Source organism: Pempheris klunzingeri, chromosome 11, assembly GCF_042242105.1.
Source record: "Pempheris klunzingeri isolate RE-2024b chromosome 11, fPemKlu1.hap1, whole genome shotgun sequence".
NCBI lineage: Eukaryota > Metazoa > Chordata > Actinopteri > Acropomatiformes > Pempheridae > Pempheris > Pempheris klunzingeri.
The window spans coordinates 13510661-13523700 of NC_092022.1; the positions used below are offsets into that span (position 1 = coordinate 13510661).

At 42.1% G+C, this 13040-nt stretch overlaps 2 protein-coding genes across 3 annotated transcripts; both read left to right on the plus strand.

Moving 5' to 3' along the window:
- Nucleotides 1–1295: 1295 nt before the first annotated feature.
- arhgef3l (Rho guanine nucleotide exchange factor (GEF) 3, like) lies at nt 1296–7919 on the plus strand. Of its 2 annotated transcripts, none has more exons than XM_070839493.1 (13): nt 1296–1478; nt 1872–1920; nt 2037–2084; nt 2610–2666; nt 2850–2957; nt 3046–3204; nt 3518–3580; nt 3677–3773; nt 4311–4387; nt 4587–4844; nt 5502–5672; nt 6045–6237; nt 6638–7919. In XM_070839493.1, the coding sequence occupies exons 1-13, from the start codon at nt 1441–1443 to the stop codon at nt 6883–6885; spliced, it is 1566 nt and encodes a 521-aa protein (XP_070695594.1). In that variant the 5' UTR covers nt 1296–1440; the 3' UTR covers nt 6886–7919. The 2 variants fall into 2 exon arrangements, with proteins under 2 accessions (XP_070695594.1, XP_070695593.1); XM_070839492.1 differs by having other exon boundaries at nt 1297–1478; nt 2034–2084.
- A 332-nt stretch (nt 7920–8251) lies between these two features.
- Nucleotides 8252–12557, plus strand: usp21 (ubiquitin specific peptidase 21). The gene is made up of 11 exons (XM_070840077.1): nt 8252–8295; nt 8784–8840; nt 8950–9067; nt 9163–9277; nt 9501–9607; nt 9680–9781; nt 9881–10068; nt 10950–11028; nt 11122–11229; nt 12009–12123; nt 12301–12557. Exons 1-11 carry the CDS (start codon nt 8266–8268, stop codon nt 12395–12397), a joined length of 1116 nt encoding a protein of 371 aa, XP_070696178.1. The 5' UTR covers nt 8252–8265; the 3' UTR covers nt 12398–12557.
- The last annotated feature ends 483 nt before the right edge of the window (nt 12558–13040 follow it).

Consider the following 13040-nt stretch of genomic DNA (forward strand, 5'->3'; position numbering starts at 1 on the left):
AGCATGTATACTGGACATCCTGATGTCTCTCAGTAGCAGAACCTCTCCGCTGAGTTTAATTCCACGCCTTAGTTTTCTCTTGGCACTCCATAGTCCAGCTAGTGTCCCTCTCAAACATCCCACACTCTTACTAGCCTTCAGCAGTAAAGGAGGGATCTTTTGGTCCAGCCAGCTGTCTCCCCATCCACTCTACTTGCTCTCTTCCCCCTTCCAACCCCTGTCTCGTAGACCTGGTCCCACATAACTGTTTTTTCTTTTTCTTTTTTTTTTTTTTTCCAAAGATGCACCTCATTAAGTTTAAAAAAAAAAAAAAATCTGCCAAGAATCCAAAAAAATTGTGACGTGTATTATTGAGAGTCCATTTTGCCTCAATGCCATGTCACTGCCTTTAACTGTACCTGAGACCCCGAATTGGAAACTGTAGAAGCACATGAAGACACAGCTAAACCCGAGTGAACAGCCTCCCCTGATTGGAAAATAATCTGAATATCTCACATCGACTAAATAGGAACCCTCGTCGGTTTGAGGCGCCCCTGCAACCATCCAGCACTCTGGCTTTGGAGGGGCTCTTGCACATGACATCAGTTTTCTCTTTTCTTTATTTCATGTGTTTGGTTTTTTTTTTCTTTTTTGTTTTTGGCACACACACCTTGTAGATCATAAACTGTCTTCTTTCTACTTTGTTAACTCCAAATGACATTACAGTATAAGAACAAGGCAATGAGATGTATCTTGAAATGGGAGCACTTAGTGTGATAGTGAATAAATATGTAAAAACATGTCTGACTTTGTGTGGTTATTTGACTTTTTCTAGGTTTTTGATTAAAAGTAAAATGTAATTTTCTGAGTTGATATATCACTTCTGGTGTTCACTCTTGAATCAGAGAAGCATTTGCAAATGTTTTTACATCTGACCTGGTTCTAGCTCTTTCATCAGAAGTTTCAGTATAGACCATATCCAGGAAGCACAGCCTGAATCGGCTACCGGTGAATTTACAATGAAAAACCCTAATCAGATTTTTTTTTCTCTCTTATTGCAGAGGACGCAATTAAATGGAGGCACTTTATGAATATATTATCATATTTACGCACTTCCTCTTGTGCCACACAGAATTCTATTTAGTTCAGTCAGGTCAGTCTGTGAAGTAGCATCAAAATTAGATCAGTCTGTTGATGGGCATTAGTGATCAGTTCGAGAAAGTCAAGTTTTAAACCCTCCCTGAGAAGAGCGGATACATGAATATGTGCAACTCTAAAGGATGTGGTCAATTGTGAGATGAGGAAGAAAGTGGGGAGGAAGGAGTGCACTGAACTCTGACAGGCTCTGTGCAAACAACTCGCTGACAATCACTGAAACAGAAAAGACCGGCGTGAATTTGGATTATTTTCACCTGTCTGAATTCAGTTTCTGTGAAAATGCATTGAAGACTTAAGGACAAAATGGACCTGGAGGAGACTGGTGAATCAAAGACTTCCTGGTATGATGCCTTTTACATTTGTCGTTCTCTGTCCTACCTCGGTATGCTACATACTGTATACTAATGCTCAGAGCTGACGGGCAGGGATCAAAGTCCAACACGATAGTATACTGAAGTATATAAGGGGCATGAATTATAATAGAGGTTGATACACATCTGGAATCATGGTGACAAAGCCCAACCATGTCACAATACTGTTTGGCACTCACTGAAAAATGACTGGAACAAACTCTTGCTATCGATAATGTACTTAGATATAACTTGAGACGCTAAACAATGTGTCTGATTGGCATTCGGCTTCTTATGGTGTTTTGTTTTAATTGTATTTCAAGTAAAATAGCTGCGTGGGTGAGAGTCTGCTTTGTGCTCATTAACAGTTTTTACCCTTTTTAGGTCTGTAGGTCCTGGAGAGACGCCCTCCATTCTCTGCGACCATGCTGGGGTAAGTCGCACCATCAACCTTAATTCTTTAACCTCCTCTGTCTTGTCTAAAACTTGCGTGTGCGCTCTTCCAAAAACCAAGAGACTCACTTTCACATTAATTACTGCCTTTAGAAGAAGAGAAAACAAGACCCGGCCCCTGAACCTGTGATCAGAATCATAGAGGTGAGTGTCTGCGATGCAACCATCAAACTGTCAGTGCCTTTTCGCCATCTTCATGTCTGTCTCTGTGTCTTTTTGTAACGGAAGTTAGTCAGCCTTACCTTTGTGACCGCAATTCTGAGTGCAGAGCTGACAAGAGCTGTGCAACCACAGAGGCTTTGAATGCACAAAAATCTTGTTCATATGACAACAAATTTCACACATTTGATTTGCCACTTTTCAACTTAACCTGCCTTGCTGTCATCTTTATCATGTGTGTTATTACGACCAGCTTATTTTTACTCTCAGCATTTAAACACACTTCACTGTTACTCCACTGAATATACAGCTGATGCGGTTAGTGAGGCAAGAACAGGCAGACATCTTGTATTTTACTACGGAGGCACAGTTGCAGCCTTCTTCCTCTTTGAAAGACTCACACAGGAAATGAGAGATCTGCACCATGCACCATCTCACCCCTCTTTCCACTCACACTGTGTCTCTCCAGTTCACTCCTAACTTATTCCATTATGTGACCTGTTTCATCAGGATGACGAGGAGGACGAGGAGGGTGAAATGATGTCCGACCACATGAAGGACTCGGAGGTGAAGTGATCCTCTTTTACAGGTTCCAGATGCGTCGCCAGATGTGTGTTCAGATGTTTTAATGTCGTCTAATGTGCAACCAGTAATAGTATAATGGACGATCCACCTTGCTAATCTTGTGGGCCGTTATGTTCACACGTGTCAACGCTGGATCCTTAAGTTTTAATGCTGATTTCATTTTAGGAGCCCAGTAATAAAAGGGTCAAACCTGTGGCAAAGTCCAATAGCCTAACAGGTGTCATAACCCCAGTGAAGACCCCTGCCCTGAAACGTATTGGACAGTCCATTTCGGTAACAATGCACAAACGTGCTCACACACCAAAACGACTAACAAACGACTTTTTCATGCAGACGTTCATCTACTCTGCTCTTTTCACAGCGGTCTATCAGCTTTCGCACAGAAGCTCGACCTTTGCCCCCGGCCCCCCTGCGCACACGCACAAAGGCCTCGTCGTTTCCACGCCGCCGCAACAGCCAATGCTGGAGTGACACTGTGGAGAGCCATGACCTCACTGCAAAGGAGATCAAACGTCAAGAGGTGCGAAGGGCAGGTTTAGTTCAGCCGTAGAAACTATAAGCTGTCCTACTTGTGTATTTAACGAAGCGTGATGTGTTTTGGAGTTTGTGGGTCAAGCTGTGGTTGCAGAGTGGGCAGGGCGACTAGTGCCTTCTCTGTTTCTGTAAAGCAGCTCTACGTGCCGATTATGAAAGAGGATGTGAGCTGGCACTGGAGGCTCAACTTCCTTTATTAAACAATCAGCTGTGAGCAATCATGCTGTGTAGTTTCCATTGTTTGCAAGTGTGTGCTTGCATCCACATGTCGGTGGTGAACACTTTGGACTCTTGTGCAGGTGATCTATGAGCTGACTCAGGGAGAGAGACAACTCATTGATGACCTCAGTCTGGTCAAGAAGGTAACTGTCCACTAAACAACAGCAATTCACTTCTTTGATACACTTCTCTCTGTAATGCATTTATTTTTTTCCCTTACCTTTGTCATGTGCTCTCAGGTGTACTACGAGCCCATGCTGAAGTTGGACATCATGACAGAGAGCGAGCTCGGACAGATCTTTGGTACACTGGACTCTCTCATTCCTCTCCATCAAGGTGAAGCATCTCTTCGCTTTGCACATTATCTCCATTCACACATCAGCGCAACTTGCTTATTTTCTAATCTTGGATGAGGCATGTAGGGCTGAGGAATGATTAAATATTGTAATTTGTTGACTGTCTGACCACAGTGATCTCTTTTCACACAATCCTTTCCAAATAAAGGGTTCCAAGTAAATTAGTTATGGAAAGTTGTGCTTTATAAACACGGTGAGTCTTTTCTGATTAAACAGTGGGCTAAAGTTCACTGCTTTGAACATCATTTATTGCAGTTAACTACATGCATTTAACATATGGTTATACGCAGTATATCTATATTATAAATATAAAGCCATGCAAGGGGAATGCCCAGTCATTCACTTGTGTTTGCATGTTTTAATTGAGTGAGAGTTTTCCTGTCTTTCTTTAAGAAGGGGTAGTTGGATGAGTTGAATGTCATGCTTTTCTGTTTGAGCTGTACTGACATTGGCATTCAGTCTGCAGAAATCTGTAAGAATACAATTGTTTGAGTCTTCTCCTTTCATTTCACACCAGACCTTTTGGAGCGTCTTGAGCGGCTGAGGGGATCAGAGAAGACAGTGGGAGAGGTGGGGCCTACTCTGATGAACTGGGTGAGTATTTCCATGGAAACCAAGGGCTGAGAGAGAAGAAGAGAAAAGGCCACAACCTACCTTCACTCTCTCCAGTTCCTGTATTTACTCTACTATGTTCCTCTCTAAACCAGAGTCACAGAGTTCAGCTCGTGTGCGTCTCTGCTTTTGTCTGATTTCAAAATATTTTCCTTTTCTCCTCCCCTCCTCCTCCCTTTAGTTCCCTTGCCTGGAGGCCTATGTAACATACTGCTGTAACCAGGTGGGGGCTAAAGCCCTGCTGGACCAGAAAAAGCACGAGAAAAGAGTGGAGCAGTTCCTGCGCCTGTGTCAGGAGTCTTCATTCAGCAGGAAACTCGACCTGTGGAACTTCCTGGATCTCCCCCGGAGCCGTTTGGTTAAATACCCCCTGTTGTTGAAGGAGATACAGAAGTGCACTCCTCCAGACCACCCGGATGAGGACACATTGCCTGATGCTGTGAGTTGGTGTCCCACAAATCTGTGTACACACAAACATAAACATGAATGCATTCCAATGGCAAATGGCTATAACAAGCGCCACTGTTTTCTAAAAGGTTCTGAATGATATTCACATTGGCATGTGTGCAATATTATATTATATGAATATTAATTTGATTTATATAGAATTAATATGATGTTTCACATGGATAGTAAGACTTTTAATTATTTAATACTTCTCATTTAATTATTCAGAGTTTTAAAGATTTCACTTTTTTCATAGTATGAAAATCAACATTTGTCTGTCTCACTCTATGGATTGTAACACGCACATGATTAGAATATAAACGTCTAGGTCTCTTTTATATATGTGTGCAATGTCAAATATAAATACCAAATGTGTGTTGTACATTTAAGCTTTATAGGTTGCTACAAACCCACTGTGGTCACTGAAAGCTCACATTTGAAACAGGATGCCATCATACTCAACATACTACATGTGTTCACTTAGATTCTGCTTAAATATTTAGTGTGAGTTGTATCCTATTCAGAAACCAACCCAGAATTTTCATTTCAACTCTAAAAGATCTCAGTTGGAGGCGACGGGACACTTTCTTAATCCCCAAAAATTACACATAACACACATTCGTGCCGTGTAACATGTTTCTCTGTTCAGCTGGAGCTGATCCAGAGCATCGTGGCGGAGGTGAACAAGAAGACAGGGGAGGCGGAGTGTCAGTTCTACAGACGGGGTCTCAGCTACCTCGAAGAGAGTCAGAGACTACCAGAGATCCAGCAGTCCCGCTTCCTCTACTGCCACGGAGAGCTCAAGAACAACAAGGGCCAGGTAGCGGCTCTCTGTTGTTATGTTTAGCCATTCTAGTGTTCCATGGATGAACCTTTCAGTGGTTCGATGATTTGTTTGAAACCTAACTGACTAAAGTCCTTCAAGACAGGGTGGATCTAAACACTTGCAGACCCGTGGTCCTCTCTGCCCCAGTTTTTTATGATCGCTGCCTGTATACAAAGAGCACTTTGTGTCATTTCCTTGTATTCAAGCTGTAGTTTCAGTTTTTTCTTTTTTGTGGTAACATTGACAAAGATGTTACTGTAATATCTGAGTAATAGATACTTTTACTTTAGAGATTTACTCACTGTCTATTTGACTATTGTGCTAAATATTGTCTCTCACCTTGTGTGCGTCCGTCTCCTCTGTCAGCGGCTGCATGTATTCCTCTTTGAGCTGGCCTTGGTGCTGACCAGACCGGCGGAGGACAGAGAGGGATTTCATGTGTTCAATGTGTACAGACAGCCTCTGCCCAATGCCTTGATAAATCTGGAGGAGATCCCGGATGGGGAGGCTGGTGGAGGGGGCACCTTCAGGGGAGCCTTCACTGGAGGAAATGATAAAGGTGACTTCTACATACAATGTGTAAATGTTGTATCAGCTGCTAAATCATATGAATGGAGTGCTGCACGGATGAAATTAACAATTATGTTCATTTTAGATTATGATGTTATCAATAATTAGATTCATCTGTTTTGAAAAATCCTGATGGCAATGTCACTTTCATGACATTGTCAAACTGTTTGGTCAAAAGAAGCTTAAGCCTGCATGCTTTATTTCAGGTGTATTTATAACTTTTGTGACATGTGTGCTGGTGAAGTGAGAGATGAAAGAGTTAAATATAGGCTACATCTAAGCCCATAGATCGAGGGAGAGCCACGGCAACCCATTAGCTGAAATGAAGCCTGCAACCTTGACTCCACTCAGTCTCGTCCTTCCCCTCTGTCCGTCTCCCTTTCTCCTAGTGAGGAACTGTTTCCGTGTGAGCAGCAGAGGGCGCTCCAAAGCTCATCCTTACAGCCTGCAGGCCAACGACTCCTTCAGCAAGCAGCAGTGGATCACCTGCCTGCGCCAAGCCATCGTCCAGTCGCGAGACAGGACGGCCCAGAACATCCGGTCACAGCTGTCCCCTCACCCTGATCCCGCCCTGTATCACATAGCCGAGCTCAGCCTCAGCTCGGACACAGAAATGACAGACCATACCAGTTGCTGACTGTCGGACTGATCATCAGGAGGCCTGGAAGGTGTCTATGGATCTGTACATTGACACTGGAGGAAATAAATGGACTGTTTGTGAAAGATGCTTGTGCTTAAACCCAACTAGAGTTTCCTGCATGGATGTTTTTCTTTTCTTGCATTTCCTGATGGAGTATGTGATTGTGGTGATGTGTATTGTACAAGTTGAGAACAGTATTAATTAATGAATGTGAATTTACAGTGTAAACTTTTCAATGTTTTTTTTTTTAAATAAACTGACACCTTAAAGTTTGTTGAGGTGCTCATGGCAAAGTACACAAAGACAAGTCTAAGTATAGCCAACGAGATCTACAAAGAAAAGATTAGAGATGATTATCCTCCCTCTCCCCCTCTCTCTCTCTGACACGGTGACAGGGCAGAGGAGAGAGGCAGACTTTCAGTTCTAGCCTACAGTCGCACAGTGAAACAGTAGACGTCCCCTTATGCATTTTTAACAGCTCAGCAGGTGATGGGAACAGTTTGGTTGGGACAGTTTGTCCACAGATAGAGTGACCAAGTGATCAGGTGAGTCCAAACCGCTCTCTTTATTTGCTAATGCTACAATATTCATCTGCCGTTATTTGCAAACTAACTTTGTTTGCAAAATTTTATCCTGTACCTGCACAAAAGAGCAATGCGAGTGTAGATTTGGCTTTGGTAACATGTCAAAACATACCTTGGCTGTGAGATCGGCATGTTCTGTTAAGTGTAAGTTATATACCTGACTATTTAAGCTCTCCAAAAAGCATCTCTTTTTGAAAATGTGCCCTGAAGCTCATTTGTTAATATCTGGAGTCATTGAAGCCTTTGTTGGACCTTGACTTTCCGAGCTGTTCTGCATGCTGTAATTACAAGAGAGAATTGTGAGCCAGACTGGATCCACTCAATCTATTAAAGATAAGGATTCAACTAAAGGGGAGGCTCATTCACACATGAATCCTGTTCTTTTCCCCTTAGCCGTGAATGTCATCCCTTGTCGTTTTCCTGGAAAGAGAAGATAATACTCAGATGTCTGCTTTGTTCATTAAAAAGACTCTTTCTCTCTGTCAGACAACTCATGAACTACCATCACGTTCCGCTCATCTTTGACCCTGCATGTGAAAAAAGCTGAGGTGGAGCAACCTATCCAGCCCGAGGTGCAAACCAGTGGGCTTTCATTTCTTTGGGAAGACCTTCTTTCTGTCTGAGGATCCCTTTTGGTTGACACTTCTGAGGTTTACCGTTAAATAGGATGCCCGGAGCCAGTGGCGTCAATGTGGAGGGCTCATGTGAGGCTCTGTGTCGAACGCTGGTGTCCCAGAACGGTGTCCAGAGGGAGACAGCCGACATCTCCCAGTCTGTCCTCTACACCTCCCTGATGGGCCTGCTCTTGGTTGCTGACAATGAGGTGTGCAAGACAACATTGTACAAACCTTTAATATATGCTCAAACCATCAAGTCTGGCAGTGCTGAAAGTTTGTTCTCAATGAGGAATTTAAGGGACACCCGCGAGACAAATATAAACACAGATAGAGAAGTCATGGAGAGGAATTAATGGAGAGTACACATCAACACACACGTGTTTAAGCACCTGTCAGCACTCCTTGGTCTCTAATAGGATGAATGTGTGAGGCTGACCTCCTTTTAGCCTCCCTTGTTATGATAATGAGATAAGAAGGCTAAATCTGTCCTACCAGTGCTGTACACACACTGACGTGGCGGGGTTAAGGCAGACAGACAGTAACATGTCGTACAAACACAGCCAGGGGTCAAATAGTAGGGCACACATGCAGTGAACTGTATGTGTATACAATTTGAAAAAGGGTATGTAAGTGTAAGTGTTTAACCAGACGCCAGTTTGGGTCAATAGCTTCCTGTGTTGTCTTTGTTTTCCAGAAAGAGAAGCTCACCTTAGGAAGTGGAAGGGTTGGCCTTAGAAACATAGGAAACACAGTAAGTGTTGTTAATGTAGATTGTGCTTCAGAAATATTTCCAGAATTACCAGAATCTATTTTTTTGCATAAACACCCTCACTTTCCCCCATACTTTGTCTCCAATATAGTGTTTCCTGAATGCAGTAGTCCAATGTTTGTCTCACACACGCGGCCTACGGGACTACTGCCTCCTCAAGTCCTACAAGCAGGAGAAGTTCTCCAAAGAGGAGGCCAAGCTCATGGAAGGTCTGCTCCTCTCTCCTGCTGTTCCCTCCTCCTACCGTGTTTATGTTTTCATTTTCTCTCACTGCTCCTTGTCTTCCTTCTCTTTCCTTCCTCAGCTTTCTCTCAGGTGCTGGCAGGCCTTTGGGATGCAAATGAGGGAAACACTGTTGTAAATCCACGGCAGTTTTACAACATTTTTAAAGAAGCGGTGCCTTACTTCAGTGGTTACAGGTGAGACTGTAGATGATGTTTTTCTTTTCCTCAAGGTTAACTGCATCTGTCCATGAGAATTTTGCGCAAGCAACGTTACTGCTGTGCAGTGCAATCACAACTGTTTCAGGGACAAGCGAGGGACTGTAAACTATTTCGACTGATTGTTTACTTTGCTACCAGTACAGTTGCTGCTTTTTGCTGAGTTTGCTGTAATGTCTGTCTGTGTCTGTGTTTAACCCAGTCAACAGGATGCACAGGAGTTCCTCAGGTTTCTATTGGACAAGCTGCACACAGAAATCAACCGACGACCCTATATTCGACGAACGGGGAAGGAGCCCGAACAAAAATATGCCAGATTTAGGTATGCATGCTTATGTGGAAAAGATTCCATCTTTGAAACTTTGTCGTCCTTCATGTGACCACAGTTTGTTTGTTTCATCGCTTATCCCCCCCTTAGGATTTCGGAAGAGGCCGCTGCCATGTGGAAGAAGCACCTGGAGAGAGATGACAGCAGAATAGTTGGTGAGCAGAGCAATCCAGTCATGGTGATCCATCGATCTCATCTGCATCATAAGTTCAGTAAAGGCAGGTCACTGACGGTTCTTGCCACCCTTCTCACAGACCTGTTCTCAGGCCAGCTGCGGAGCTCGCTGCATTGCTCTGTGTGCTCCCACTACTCCAACACATTTGATGTGTTCTGTGATCTGTCGCTGCCCATTCCCAAGAGGATCTCTGGTGGAGAGGTCACACTGAGGGAGTGCCTGGACCTCTTCTCTCAGGAAGAGAAACTAGACAAGGAGAATTCACCAGTAAGTCATCACAGAGGGTGCAGAACCAGTCTATTACAATACATCAATGTGTCTCTGTTTTTAGGGTCAAAGGTCACTGACACAGACACTGTGAGCTAGGATTGGTTTAGTCCAAAACAGATTTTCTTTATCCATTCGTAACTTATTTAAGGATTCAAGGATCTTTACTGTCATACCAGCACACATTTTCACATGAGATGGCATGAAATTGAGTATTCGGGTCCCGGTTATAACCCAAAGAGAATAGATAAACTATAAATTATAAACAAGAGCATTAGAGCAATAACAGCATTATTTTTTTTCAAGAAAAACAAACAAATATTGTTTGGCTTTATTGATGCGATGTTTTTTTTCAATGAGTCTCATAGACATATAATGAAGTGAAGGAATTTGTATTTGATTTCAAACTGTCACAAAAAAAAATGATATATTGATACTGAGAAGTACAACAACAAGGTTCATTAAAGTCTTTAAGAATATGATGATAACAAGGTCTGAGAAATTAGATTTTCAAATACTGGAAAATGTCTGTTAGGTAGTGACACACAAACTCATGCTAAAAGCAGTGACATTATGAATGGTTATTGTGTTTTATTTCCTAAATAGAGTTGCAAATGAGCCATAGCTTCTTGAATTGGTTACGATTCTTAACATCTTCTTATGAATCAAATGTATTTTGTTAAGGTAGGAAGAGCTGGTGGTACCTCAAATAACATTAAATAAAATAAAACACTAAAACAAAGTTGGTTAACAAGAATGGTGAATTGCACTTTTCTCAATACTCCAGGTGTTTTTATTAGTTATGCTACTATACATCCTGTGTGTTTGCGAATGCTTTAAAAATGTTGAGGTGTCTGTGGGTTTGTTTTTGTGTGTTTCAGATGTGTGAAAGGTGTAACAGACATACAGAGTGCACCAAGCGGCTGTCCATCCAGAGGTTTCCCCGGGTTATTGTGATCCGTATCCTTGGGAATATCTCTTACTTAGTGTATTACCCTTCTAGTAAGTGATGTTTTGTGCCAGAGGTTGATGATGCTTAACAGTCTCAATCAGACCTGAATCGTTTCACGACGTCACGGTGGTCTATCAGTAAAAGCGCAGTGTATGTGTCCTTCCCACTCACTAACCTGGACCTTGGACGCTACGGACCTGTCGACTGTGGTAACACAACCAAACCTTTCTTTCACTTTATCCTTGTCCTTTATTCCTCCATCCAAGCATTTTACTGCATGCTTGACTCAATTATGTGTGTTACTCTGTGTCATTTGATTTATTTTCAACAGCAGGAATTCAGTGGAAAGTTGAAATGATAAAAATGTGTGGGAATATTTTTTAAAAATGGGGGCTTGTGAATGACCCATATCATTCTTTTTAGCTGTTTGGCACAATAGATGACAGAAAAAGCTTGTTTTATAGCATTTTATTTTAATAGTTGACAGCTGAGCGGAACAAAAACACAGACAGAAAGAAAGAGATGTGAACGATTTGCTAAAAAGATCTCCCACTGTGCTCAAACCATGGATGTTATGGTTTCATGATGAGATAGTCTGCTAGAGTAATGAATCACTGATTAATCATTTAATCAATGATATGTCAAAAAAAATTAACTCAAGCTTCATTTTATAATATGAAAATGTTGAGTGTGAAGCTTTGACCAAAAGTTATGCAAAGCTATGTTTTTACTTACTAAATGAAATGAAATTAAACGTTTCATTAATTGACAAAATTACAATCACTTACATGCTGATTGACTAATTAAATAATTAGTCAATCAAAATATAATGGAATGGAAAATAATGGCATATTGACACACATCAAACGTCTCATCCACAGCTCATTTTTTGTAGTTTTTTTAAATTAATTTGCAGACTTAGAAAACTGTTAATATAACTGTGAAGAACAGAATAAGTGGGTCAGTATATTTGATTGTGTCCCCACAGGCCCAGTTCTTTATGATCTATATGCAATATGTAACCACGCTGGGACGGTGAACATGGGTCACTACACAGCCTGCTGCTCCGATGAAAATGGTTGGTGCTTCTACAATGACTCCAGGTGAGACTCGCCCTGCACCCAAATCATTTTCTTTCAGTATGCAATACCCTGCCAACTGCTTGCCATACACACTGTGCTTAAAACATCCACTGTGTCTATAGGCCATCTGTATTGAGACACCACCTATATAAACCTGAGGCTGTTTCTTATAATCACTCTCTATCTACCCACCTACAGTGTTTCTTCAGTCTCAGAGAACCAGCTTCAGACCAATCAAGCCTATGTGCTGTTCTACCAGCGCAGCAACAGCACCACCACCACAGTCAGGAAATAGACCTGAGACTGGCTGAGCCAGGCAGCCAATCAGAGCAACTTTACCTCCAGTGTCCATAGAAACAAATAGCAGCAGCAGTGCTGTAACTGTGGCATCTATGAACTTCTCAGTGAGCTCAAATGAACTCTGAGGAGGAGGAGTGAGACGCCATGTTCACTTTGAGGGGGTTTGAGGAGGAGATCTCCCCTCCTAAATCGTGGAGATGCTTTTGAAGAGTCTCAGTGTGAGAGCTGAGACAGCTCAGACAGACTGCAGCTTTAACAGTCTCTGTGCCCGAGTTCTCAGGCAGGAGTGAGTGGTGCAGAGCTCTTCATATAAGATAACTGTGATTCATGCTTGCTAAAATACATCCAAACAAACAAAAACAAGTCCTGGGTGGAATAAAGACAAGGCAACATTTCATGACTTGATTGTGACATAGAAGTTTCTGTGACAGTATTTTAAAGATACAGTTTTGTGAAAATGTACTTGAATTTAAAATGTAGCCTATCCGTGTTATACCTGTGCTATATCTATACTATCTCCTTATCTTAATCTCCCTCTACAAGGACAGTTAACCCTGAAACTTGACAATATTCAGTGGGTTATATTTTCCTTCGAACTGGATTATAATTTCTATGTATGTACATACTCATATATGTAT